The sequence below is a fragment of the Myotis myotis genome, unplaced genomic scaffold (assembly GCF_014108235.1).
Source record: "Myotis myotis isolate mMyoMyo1 unplaced genomic scaffold, mMyoMyo1.p scaffold_m19_p_8, whole genome shotgun sequence".
In the NCBI taxonomy this organism is placed as follows: domain Eukaryota; kingdom Metazoa; phylum Chordata; class Mammalia; order Chiroptera; family Vespertilionidae; genus Myotis; species Myotis myotis.
This window is the reverse complement of record NW_023416390.1, coordinates 62,358,433-62,371,395: the sequence shown is the minus strand read 5'-3', so window position 1 is coordinate 62,371,395 and position 12,963 is coordinate 62,358,433. Positions and strand designations below refer to the sequence as shown.

The 12,963-nt window shown below is 34.1% G+C and overlaps 1 protein-coding gene across 8 annotated transcripts in view; it reads left to right on the top strand.

Annotated features, from left to right (window-relative positions):
- Window positions 1-12,963, top strand: part of RIF1 (replication timing regulatory factor 1) — a 61,827-nt gene that overhangs the window by 43,033 nt on the left and 5,831 nt on the right. For 6 of the 8 annotated variants that reach the window (XM_036318660.1, XM_036318664.1, XM_036318658.1 and 3 more), the window contains 11 exons: window positions 427-526; window positions 1,604-1,723; window positions 2,506-2,657; window positions 3,033-3,113; window positions 3,192-3,246; window positions 3,585-6,833; window positions 8,837-8,983; window positions 9,287-9,364; window positions 9,454-9,569; window positions 10,166-10,319; window positions 12,434-12,542. In XM_036318660.1, the coding sequence (XP_036174553.1) occupies window positions 427-526; window positions 1,604-1,723; window positions 2,506-2,657; window positions 3,033-3,113; window positions 3,192-3,246; window positions 3,585-6,833; window positions 8,837-8,983; window positions 9,287-9,364; window positions 9,454-9,569; window positions 10,166-10,319; window positions 12,434-12,542 (4,361 nt within the window). The remainder of the gene's footprint in view (window positions 1-426; window positions 527-1,603; window positions 1,724-2,505; window positions 2,658-3,032; window positions 3,114-3,191; window positions 3,247-3,584; window positions 6,834-8,836; window positions 8,984-9,286; window positions 9,365-9,453; window positions 9,570-10,165; window positions 10,320-12,433; window positions 12,543-12,963) is intronic. The other 2 variants (XM_036318663.1, XM_036318662.1) reach the window with 2 other exon arrangements.

Here is a 12,963-nt window from a genome sequence, read left to right as displayed (position 1 = left end):
TATTAAACATTATTTGACCCTTTCTTTGGGTTTCAGAGTAGTAACTTCTTGGTTTTAGGAAAATAAAAAGCAATTTGAAATTATCCTTAATAAAAGAAATACAAAGGTCAGGAAATTGATGGTTATTAATTCTGGGTGATGTGCACTTGGGTACATAAAGTAATAATATAGTCTACCCTTGCTTGACATTTTCTGCAATAAAAATTTGAAAAAAATTTTTATAAAGAAAATTTGGAAATGGAAGAATTTAGCAAAAAACATTAAATGTTGCCAGTAATTTCTCTCAGTTTTGTGTTTGTAGAGGATGATGTAGTCTTTAAGCTGCATGTCATTTTGCCACTTTATAATTAAAGTGTTCTTGTTGATACTGATATTCACCAGTACTACTTGATTGAAGGAATGCATATTTGTGTTCTTTTTTAAAAGACCTATACTAAAACAAGCCAAAGAAAAATTTCTGCTTCTGTTGCCTGGTTTGGAAAATGTTGAAATTATGGAGGAATCCAGTGGACCATATTCGGATGCAGTGAGTTGTTGTTGTTTTTTGCTTTTGAATGACTAGTTTGTTTATTGGGTTTCAATGTAATTTATTGAAGTGATAAGCAAGTACAACCTGAACAGAGATACTTCGTAACATAGGATTTTTTCCATAGTCAGTTGTCTGGCTTGAAATACTTTCATGAATGAAGGGCAGTAAATTTCACCATAGATTCTTGTGTAAGTAATCTCTGTGCTTGTTCGTTAATGATCTCTTTTGAATTACTGTACATCATGTGTGCTGTTTTACAAAGGCTAAAAATTATTAAAATACGTTGTTAAATGTTGCTATTTAGATAAACTAGGAGTAATAGTTATTTGTTCACATCTAAGCAAGAGTTAGCCTTTATTTTCTCACTTCTTTCCATTGAATCATTCCTTCTGTCAGAAAAACACATCTTTGTTATTACATCATTGATTGGACCAAAGTTACTTTGGCTAATGATACCTAATGACTATCTGAAGATTAAGGAATAAAGGCATGGATATTGTATACCCCACGGAGTGAATATCCTTAGACAACTTCATCCTCACACAACTTATTTCTTCAATAACAATGTAGTCTAGTTAGTTTTTGTTTAGAACCTGTAAAAGACAAAAGGTCAAATACTCTTTGGTTTGGGTTTTTAGCTAAAAATAATAGACGGTTGAGACTTTTTGATTATAAGTTGGCTTGAAAAACATATAGTCTGCTGGGAGGGCATGATAGTTAACATTTTCTATCATTCATGGTTATTGTTTAATGTCTTAACGTTTTATGGCTTTGGTTTTTCTTTTAGAACTATTTATAGTAGTAGGAGGGGTATTTGATTTATTTTTGTAGTAATGGTATATCTTGTTTTCAAAGTTCATAAAATTAAGTCGTGTAAAACAGCTTATTGCATATGTTGGAGATACCAGATCTATTTGCTGTTAACTGAAATAGTGATTTTCTTTTCATTGACATGATTTTACTAGAGTTGAATCAAAAGAAATTTGAAATGAGTATTCATTACACTGGAAATTTTAAAACGTGAAAAGGAGAAATATTGTACTTAATGATAATGTTTTATTTGTCCTAAAACAGACAGAAAACTCACAATTAAATATGAAGATAAGTGGCATGGAAAGAAAATCAAGTGGAAAAAGAGATTCTTTTTTGGCACAACCAAAGGTTACTAAAGAAAACATGAAATCACCAGCCAAAGTATGTTCTTTCAAAGTTTATTTCATAGAACTTTTAAAGTATATGTAGCTTTTTCTAATTAGAAGAAAAAGCTGTTAAAGACTAAAAGTGGGATTGCAGGAGAATATGTTTGGTCTGGAAAGACCTATATTAGCATGGCATGGATGTCTTGAAGCTTTGGGAGATGATTCCTTCTTAGTAAAGTTACATCTGCATAATACTTTGCATCCATTAAGTAGCAGCCTTCTTGAGATGGAATGAAACTAGATTTGAATAGCTGTAACAGCATAAGAGGAAAACATTGTAGAACTTATATTATTGAATACAAACAAAATGCCTAGATAAGAAATCTATTTTAACCTCAAATCTAAAACTAAATATCTCTCTAGTTGCCGTTTAACCGATTTATATTATTGGTATGTAGAGCATATGATTTTGGCAGCTGGAACTTGACTATGTAATACTTCACCATGAGAGCCATAGATATACTCTTCTCCTGTTTGAACAAAATGATTTCTATGTGTTGGCCTGAAAAACATTTCCCATGCTTTGTTGGTAAACGCACACTTGCCTACTTTCTAAAGAGATATAATAATTTTTATTTTCTGAGTATTAGAGGTACAATGAAACAAAGGGACATTGTACTAATTGTTATTAACAAGAAATGTTGTAGTTGTGTGGTTTTGAACTTAAAACTTTCTACTCATTATCGAAAAATTTAGTGTTGGAATAGAGATTTATTGAAGTATTAGAAAAATAATTCGGCAACTCAAATGTATATTTACTTTTTTTAAAATTTATAGTTCAAACTAGAATCTTCATCCCCCAAAATAAAGAGTGGAATGCCTTTGGAAGAAGAAAAGTCTACTGAATTTGTGTTTATACCTCCAGAAGGAAAAGAAACAAAGGAAAGAATACTAACTGAACATCAGAAAGAAGTACTCAAAACAAAGAGGTTTGTAGTCCTTTTGTCTTGAATTGAGTATTTTGCAGTCACACTTAGATTTCATGCACCAAACTATAGCTTTGTCTTTAGAACTAAGATATTGTTTATATTACAGTATATTTTAATGCTGAAAAGATTCACTAGGTAACTACATTTCATACTGTATACAGCTCCAAAGTAATGCAACAAATGTCTGTAAACTGAGTTCCTTTATTGAGGTGTAGTGTGGGAGGGAAAGGTAAAGAAGATGGTTTCATGGAAAATAAGCATCTAAGCCTTGGTATATTTTTTTTAATTGTTCTTAAGAGAACTAGATGTAGAATAGTAGGCTTTACTTTCTGATTGTAGAAATATCAGAGTTTGAACTTATAAAATATTTTTCAGGTGTGATATTCCTGCCATGTATAATAATCTGGATGTTTCACAAGATGCATTATTTTCCCAGTATAGTCAGGAAGAGTCTATGTAAGTATGGAAGCTGCTGAAGTAACTTTTTTAAAGTTTTACTTAAAAACTACTCTAATTTATGCTTATTTATTCCAGGGAAATTCCTAAATTAGCTGAAAAATCCAAGGAAGATTCCACGATGGCTTTTAAGGTATACATATTTTGGGGGTTTTCAAATCACTTTCATTATGGAGTCTAATTGTATTCATTTTAAGATGTGCTGTTTAATTTGTTAAATTTCACTAGCAGATGTTAGCAGAATTATAGTCGTCTGTGGGTGTGGATGAGTTTAACTGTATTTGGTTTTTTTGAATATTTATCATTAGAAAAAAGTTAGTGGGCATCTACCACCACCTTTGGAGTAATTACAAAATACCAAAAGTCAGTGATTACCTTTGAATTACTAAGGCATTACACTAAAATTTCCTCAGAAAGTCAGACTTGTATGCTGGTTAATCTATATATATATATATGTACGTTTTTCTGCAGGAGGAACTAACAAAGAGTGACATTGTCATTTCACAAGATGTTACAGGAAAGTGTGGTATGGAAGAACATCTTGAAAAGACTTCTCTTTCAAACATTGAATGTAGTTCTGTTGAGGAAACCCATCCCGGAATACTGAGCAGTAATCATAATGCCAGAAAAAAAACTTTAATTTCATCAAAGAAAATTTCAACTGAATGTGCATCTAGTACAGGAAACACTTTTGGTGTTAGCAGTAGCTCAGTTTCTAATATCACCAATTCTGGAACACCCTCACAGCCTACAAGTCGAAGGCAAACCTTTATTACTTTGGAGAAGTTTGATGGTTCAGAAAATAGACCTTTTAGTCCGTCCCCCTTGAACAATATGTCATCAGCTGTTACGGTGAAAAATAGTCAGGAAGGCATGGCTAAAACAGATATTCCACCGAAAGCAAAGAGAAGAGAAGTGGCTCTTTCAAAATCTGACTCTGAAAAAATAGTGCATGGAAATAAGCGGTCAGGCCTAAGGTCAAGTAAAGCTGAACAAACGGGGAATAAAAGTTCTAAGCTCTTAATGACATCAGATCAGAAGAAAAGTACTCAGGAATCTATTGATAGCATGGTAGCCTTAGAAAATAATCCAGCTAGTTTGCTTAATCAAACAGAATGTGTGTTAGATAATCAGGCTCATCTCTCTGAATCTGCAGTGGAACATGAGGATACAATGCTTAAACCAACAACAGAAAATTCTTTATTAGAAAATAGCATTGTAGAGGAGAAAATCTTAGGAACCAATTTGGAATCCAAAGAAAATACACCCCCAGCCATAATACCAGCAGATCAAATGGTAAATGAGGATAGTCATGTTCAGATAACTCCAAATCAGAAAACTCTTAGACGTTCTTTAAGGCGACGTTCAGAAATAGCAGAGCCTATCACTGATAGCCAAGATAAAGAAAATACTCTTCAAAAAAAGGAAAGATATAAGGAAGAAGAAAAGACTCTTCAAAAAAGTCAGTTACATGTAAAAGATGATATGTTACCTAAGCAAAAACTGATTTCTGAACAAACTGTACAGGAAAATTTAATTGAGAAGGATACTTTACATGAGAAGACTTTAGGGGAAACCAGCACTAATGCTGAAATTGAAAAAAATAGAAGAAAGCCAGACCTTGAGAATAGTAAATCTGAGGGAGATGCTGGCCAGGATATTGCAGATAAGTCCTCTGAGAAACAAGTAAGGGGACGGACACGGTATCAAACAAGGAGAGCATCCCAGGGTTTACTTTCCAGCATTGAAAACTCCGAATCTGATAATTCTGAGGCAAAGGAGGAAAGTTCTAGAAAGAAGAGATCTGGAAAATGGAAAAACAAAAACAGTGACAGTGTTGACATTGAAGATCAAGAAGAGAAAATGGAAAAACAGGAATGTCTACAAGTTGAAAGTCAGATACATGATCATAAAGCAAATTCAGAAGTGGACATAAATATAAAATCTCAGATTTGTGAAAACAAAGATGAAAAAAATACTGTAGCTCTCCAAGATTCTACAGTATCTTCAGATTTGGAGCTAGTTTGTGATACATCAAATACTTATGAAGAAAAAAGTAAAACTAACAAATGTGCAGGTTATTCCTCTTCAAATTCTGTATCAGAATTAAATCTAAGGACTAGAAATGCCAATAAGAGGTTACATAAGCGAGATTCCATAGAAAATAATGTGGAAGAAGGGTCAAAAATAGACACATCAGACAGTTCTTTGCCTTCTGAAAAATCTTTTCAAACACCTGAATGCCGACACAAGAGAAGTCGGAGGGTAAGGAGATCTAAAGGTTGTGATTGCTGTGGAGAAAAGTCACAACCTCAAGAAAAGTCACCCCTTGGGTTGACAAATACAGAAAATTACAATGTAAAGGTCAGTGAAACCAAAAAGATAGATGTGCCAATTCCTGTAACTATGTCAGAGACTTCTACAGGTAATATTCACCCTGAGGCTAAACTTCCAGATGAGTGTCATATTGTGAATTTTCATTTGGGTCTCAAGGAGGAGAATGACACTATTGATTCATTAATTGTACCTGAAACTGAGTTGAAAGAAAAAGATATTCAAGACTCTCTTCCTTCTGAAATAGTAAATTTTAAAGAAGAAATGTGTGATACGGATTTTAAGGAAGCAATATCGATTGAAAGCCAAGAGCCATCCAATAAAAAATGTAAGACTGTTGGCCCATGTTTAGGTGCTTCCAAAGATATTTCACTGGAATGTTCTAATTTGGAGACAAAAGAAGAAAAGCCAGAGGCTATACTAAAAATGGAAGTAAGTACAGAGAACATTGTTAATGTTGAAGCAGATGCATGTAAAGTAAAAGGAGAATTCAATCCAGAAGTAGAAGCTATGGAATTGGATGTAGAATGTGATAAGTCTGAAGCTAGCTTCTCTGAACAAAAGAGTGCCAAAACGGGTATTTTTGAGGAAGAGGCAACAGAGGAAAACAGTACAAGAAGTGATGAATCTGAAGCAGATGCAGCTAAAGTACTGATTGCTGAAGAAGCAGTAACTGAGGAATTTAATTCAGCTATTGGTTATCCTGATAATACCACACCTGTAGAAGTAAGAGCTCAGTTAGAAGTTTCTGAACAAACAGCAGTTGGTGCAATAGATGGAGGAAATGATGAATCTGATCCAGGCTCATCTGAAGAAATGAATGCTGAAGTGGAAAATTATGAAGAAAGAGTAATTGGTGAAGTGAATGCTGAAACTGACCTTGTCAGTGAAACAGAGGATGAGGACTTGATTACCAAGGCATCAAAGTCCATAGAAGCTGAAACAAACAGATTGAATATAGAAATTGGCAACATTTTCCCTAACACACTTAAGGTGAACACTGAAGAAGGAAAAGCTAACTCTAATAAAACAGAAACAAGCATTGTACTTAATAAACCTGAAGAAGTAAAATTAGATGACAATCAATTGAAAGTGGAAAATGGTGGTGAAACTTTACAGGAAGTTCACCATACTTCAGAGAAAGTGAAGGAAACATCACAGTCTCTGGTATCTGAAAGAGATACCTCTGAACTGATAACAGAAGACAATAATGCATCTCCTCAAAAATTAAATGAATTTGATCCTTTACTTCTGTCAGCAACTGAGAGTCCTAGTGGCATGCAGGCGCGCTGTATCTGGTCTCCTTTGGCTTCTCCATCCAGTAGCATTTTAAAAAGAGGACTAAAAAGACCTCAAGAAGATGAGATCTCACCACCTGTTCACAAGGTAGGGGTTTGGGGCTGAATCTTAATGGCTCATGTTTAAATGGAATATTTTTGCATATATCTTTTCGAATTAGTGTTTTGTTTTCTTCTGATAAATACTCGGGTGGAATTGCTGTGTATATGGAAGCTCTATTTTTATTTATTTTTTTAAACATTTTTATTGATTTCAGAGAGGAAGGGAGAGGGAAAGAGAGAAACATCAATGCTGAGAGAGAACTACTGATCGGCTGCCTCCTGCACACCCCCTACTGGGGATTGAGCCCACTGGGGCATGTGCCCTGACTGGGAATTGAATCCGGGACCCTTCAGTCCGCAGGCCAACAACACTTTATCCACTGAGCCAAACTGGCTAGGGCTCTTTAATCCATTTCGAGTTTATTTTTGTATATGGTGTTACAAAGTGGTCCAATTTCATTTTTTTGCTTGTACCTGTCCAGTTTTCCAAGCACCACTTATTGAAAAGACTGTCGTTACCCCATTGTATATTCTTACCTCCTTTGGCGTTAATTGACCATATAAGCAAGGATTTGATTTTTGGGTCTTCAGTATGCTATACATTGTTAATACAAATTAGTTATATTTTGTTTGATAGTATCTCATATTTCAGTTTTATTTAGGCAACAGCATAGTATAGTTTTTTATAGCCGATATGTACAGAATCTTCCCACTTTTTGAATTAAAACTAGGGAACATTTATATACATACTTAACATTGTAAGTGCTCTGTTGTGTATGTCAGATAGCTTGATTGTGTGAACATATTGTAAGAGTTTAGAGGAGACTTCAAGCTAGAGCTAAGAAACAAAAATTGCTACCCAATTGCTGTGAGTCTGGTATCTTCAGAGTTTAGAACAGAATCAATCTAAGTAAGATATATCAGAGGCTAGTTAGTACTATGTCTAACTCTTTAACTTGTTCTTTACAGTCATTGTAGTTAATAGTTAAACCCATAAAGTTAGTAGTATTGGATTATGCAATTTTTACTGCTACATGCACTTTCATTAAGTTTCTGCTACTGTGTCTGTTTCAATCTTTGTTGCTATAGAGCAGTGGTCGGCAAACTCATTAGTCAACAGAGCCAAATATCAACAGTACAACGATTGAAATTTCTTTTGAGAGCCAAATTTTTTAAACTTAAACTATATAGGTAGGTACATTGTTATTAACTTAATTAGGGTACTCCTAAGCTGGCCTTTGCTAAAAACGTCCTCAATCTGATTGAGGTCCATTCGCTGAGGTCGACCCCTTCCAACTCTCCCATCCACACTCATCTTGTATATTTGTTTCATCTATCTCCTTTCGTTCAATCTCTCTATATGTGCAAACCATCTCAACATACCTTTCTCAATCCTCGACACTACATCATCTTTCACTCCACAATGTTCCCTAAAATTAACTTAATAAACTTTACTTAAAGTTTTAAGTCTTAGTTAAACTATAGGTACGATGAATAAAACTTGATATCATAGTTAATAATGATATTTATTGATAAAATTAAACTTCTTACAATTTACCTTACAATATCCATGAAATTAAATCATGGCAATGACTGACAAACACTAATGTGAACAATGGCCTCGTATCTCCTTGGAAAGTTTGAGTAAGTCAGGTTTGTATGCTGTTTTTAAATTTAGGCACGATTCCAGGTTCTCATCAATAAGACGACTTCTGCGCATGGGCCACAAAGTTTCAGTCGCACTGTACATGTGCGCTCCCACATGGTATTTGTGGAAGAGCCACACTCAAGGGGCCAAAGAGCCGCATGTGGCTCACGAGCCGCAGTTTGCCGACCACTGCTATAGAACTAGATCATTGGAATGACCTGTGCTATTTGTGAAAGCAGTCATTAGGAAAAACTACAGCTATATACGTACACTTGATTTCTAGTGAAATAATTTAAGCTTCTAAACCCACACTCTATTTTTGGGTAACCTTATACTGAGAATTTATGGTGTTATTTTTTGACTTTAATTTTGTTAAATAAAAACATGACCTGTGTTTTTAGGTTCGCCGAGTCTCCTTTGCAGATCCAATATATCAAGCAGGATTGGCAGATGACATTGATAGGCGATGTTCTCTTGTTAGGGCCCATTCTTCAAATAGTTCTCCCATAGTAAAAGGTGTTAAAACTTCACCTACTGCACAATCTAAGGTAAGCTGTAGGCTTTAAAATACACGTATGTATGCAGACAGAATTGCATTGTATAGTTTGTCTTAAAATTAACTAAGGAACAAAACTTGTTTGGATAAGATATATTCTTTTTCTGCCACTTGGTAAACAGACATGAACAGGTTATAAAAGGCAATGATGATCCAGCAAGTAATTGATTATATAGTTTATTACATTATAGATTTTTAGAAAGTATTAAGAAATTACCGTATTCTAAATTGTGAAAATAGAGTTGTAAATTTATAGTTAACTAGGGTTCTGAGTTTTTTTTTCTCTCCTATCTAGCATAATACCACTTCAAGCAAAGGATTTCTGTTCCCAGGATCACGTAGCCCTAAATTTAAGAGCTCAAAGAAATGTTTAGTAAGAAGTGCTTTAGTTTTAATGCAACTTTTTTTTTTCATGTTTAGTGAGGTGATGTGTATTTAACGGCTTTTGAAATTTATTCTAAGATTACAGAAATGGCTAAAGAATCCATACCATGCCCAACAGAAAGTGTTTACCCAGCTTTGGTAAACTGTATGGCACCAGTTGATATTATTTTACCTCAGATTACTTCAAACATGTGGTAAGTGATTAGGCTTCTGGCATATTCTTAAAGTTGCCCCTTATTTAAGAAAACTATTTAAATTATCAAAGTTCTCATATTTAGAATTGCTTTTATATGCACCTTTATACATATTTTAGAAATAAAAATTCAGCTGGGAAGATGGGCCAGAAAGGACAATAAGAGAAGCATTTATCACAATGGCTAAGATAATTGTGTGCTTATTTTCTATGTGCCATGCTGAACTCTTTTATATACATTATCTTATTTAATCATAATATAAACCCTGTAAGAATAGTAGTGTTATTTCCACTTTATAAGATGAACTTTACAAAGGTTAATTCATCAAAGTCAGTCATCATGTTAGTAAGCATGAAGCACACATTAGGCTTAGTCTGATTCCAATACTATTGCTTAAACCAGGCATACACATCAGATGAAAATTTTATGTTTTAATTTATATGTTCAGTGTCAGTCTTCACAGTAGGTTAGGTGGGCATATATAAATTCAGCATGGTTGAACTTAAATTAGGAAATTCACCTAGATAGACTCTCACAAATAGAGTAAATATAAAACTATATAATAATGTTCTACCTTTTTTTTATTGTCTGTTCAGGGCAAGAGGACTGGGACAACTCATTAGAGCCAAGAATATAAGAACAATTGGTGATTTGAGTACTCTTACAGCATCTGAAATTAAAACTCTTCCTATCCGCTCTCCAAAAGTGTCCAATGTAAAAAAGGCTCTCAGAGTATATCATGAGCAACAGGTAAAAACTTAGATGTCAGTTATAAATCATGTATAAACACAACCCTGTGTCACATACCAATCTTTTGGTCAACAACAGACTGCATATACAGCAGTGGTTTGATAAGATAATAGTGGAACTGAAAATTTCTATCACCTATTGATGTCATAGTGTAAATGCATTACTTATGTGTTTGTAATAATGCTGGTGTGAACAAACGCACTGCACAACACAGTCATAAAAATGTAGCACATGTTATTATGTGTACAGCACATAATACTTGATAATATGAATGACTGTGTTGCTGGTTTACATATTTACTAAACTTGGTTGTTATTTAGAATGTGCTCTTCCTGCCCTAGCCAGCTTGGCTCAGTGGATAGAGCGTCAGCCTGCGGACTAAAGGGTCCCAGGTTCGATTCCGGCCGAGGGCACATGCCTGGGTTTCGGGCTCGTTCCCCAGTAGGGGGTGTGCAGGAGGCAGCCAATCAATGATTCTCTCTCATCATTGATGTTTCTGTCTCTCCTCCCTTCCTCTCTGAAATCAAAGAAATAAATTTAAAAAAAAAAAAGTATGTACTCTTCCTACTTATGTAAAAGATGGTTTGCTGTGAAAGTTTGCCATGTTACCCCATCAGCAGTCTCCTAACTACATTTGTGATTGCATCATTTTACTTGGTTTAATCTCATTTTTGTGTGCAGTAACATGCTGTAGCCTAGAAGCAATAGAATATACCATGTAGCCATTTATGTAGTAGGCTATGCCATGTAGGTTTGTGTGAGTATACTATGATATTCTCACAGTGACAAAATTGCTAACACATTTCTCAGATTGTATCCCTGTTATTAAGCAGTGCGTAATTGTAAATGATCTAGCAGTACAGTTACACAGTTTGTACTTAAATTGTACACGCATTTCATGACACCTTTTCTTCCCTTCCCTCAGGAGTAACTTAAAAGATCACGCTATAATTCCACAGAGAAGTTTTTCTCATTTATTTTGAACTGTTCTTGTGCAGTGTACCTCTCAATTCTTTGAATTCTGTTCTCCTACTACCTTATCTCTTTCATTTATACAAAACTGGCTATTGAATTCCATGGCTGCGGTTCTTAAAACCTAGATGTTAAAATCCAAACGTTTATAAAAATCTTGCAGGTTTTTTGTTTAACAGTATTTTGATTTTGATACCCAACCTTTTTACACATAAACATTGTGGGTCATGGATGTTTTCAGAATTTCTAATGAAAGCCAATATTCTTCCCCCTATAAAAATATATGGAAAATTTTATATATTATTTCAGAAAGGTTCATAGACTCCTAAAACCCATTCAGAGACTCTTTATATACATTGACATTCAGAATTGTGAGTGAATGGAAAATAGGGTCTGTTAAAGATGAAAATCAGTATTCTAGATTAGAATCTTTGAGACTAGAATTTGCTAACTACTTGAAAGTCCTAGAATTAGCATTAATTTGTGTTGTGATTTTTAAATACATTTGTTAGTTTTTAAAAACCCAAATACTTTATTAGTAATTTTTAGTTTTATAGATCAAAAATTTAGTTTCTTAAGTATTTTCTGTGTTCCATGGGCCCTGAGAATTGTCTCTGAAACATGTAATTTTTTAAAAACTGCTTTATTGAGACAATCCACATACCATAAAATTCACTGCTCCCCCTCCCCCACACACACACTTCAGTGATTTGTGTGTGTTTTTGTTTTTAGTATATTTATAAACTTACACAATCACAACTGCAGTCTTAATTTTAGAACATTTTTATTACTCCAGAAAAAACTCTTAAAGTTATTAGCAGTCACTCTTCATTTCCAACCCCATGGCAACCACTAATCTTTTTTCTCAGTAGATTTGCCTATTATAGACATCTCATAAAAGTGGGGTCATATAAACCTGTGGTGTTTTGTGACTGACTTTCACTGCACATATTTTCAAAGCTCATTTGTAGGCTTTTTTGGGCATGTTATTAGAACATAGTTTCTTAGCAATATTAGCTAAGCTAATAATCACGTGATGGGCTGTCAGATTCTGTTTTGGTGTTAGTACTGTTGTTGGTCCTAGTAAGAGTAACTTTCCATTTGTTGATTTTGTTTTTTACTGACCTGAATGTTTAATCAAGGTGAAATCTCGTGGACTAGAAGAAATTCCAGTTTTTGATATTTCTGAAAAAACAGTAAATGGAACAGAAAATAAACCTCTCTCTGCTGATGAAGAAGGACTTGCCTCAGGTATATTTTAGCAGAGTAGGACAACTTTATTTATAGATCAGTTGACTTTCTTGAATTGTTTTGTTACGCTTTTAGCTTTAATTTGACCATGCCTGTGAATTACACAAGTTTTTCTTTTGTGCTAGTTACCAAGTACATGAAAAATAATTGTTTTACTTCAAGTATATTCAGTTGCTTTTCTATAATTGTCAACTCTACTCCAATAAGGATATGAACATTGTATTCTGGCCATACTTTTAATGAAAATGAAGTAAGTCTGGCGATTTCTTCAGTGGCACAGAATAAGCTATGTTAGATTTTCCTGTTGGCAGTTCTCTTTAGGAACATGGTTACATACCTCAGCCTGCATTTTCAATATTCAAACCTAGGCACTTAGACTTTATATTACCTTGAGCGGCAATATATACAACTTATGTTTTAC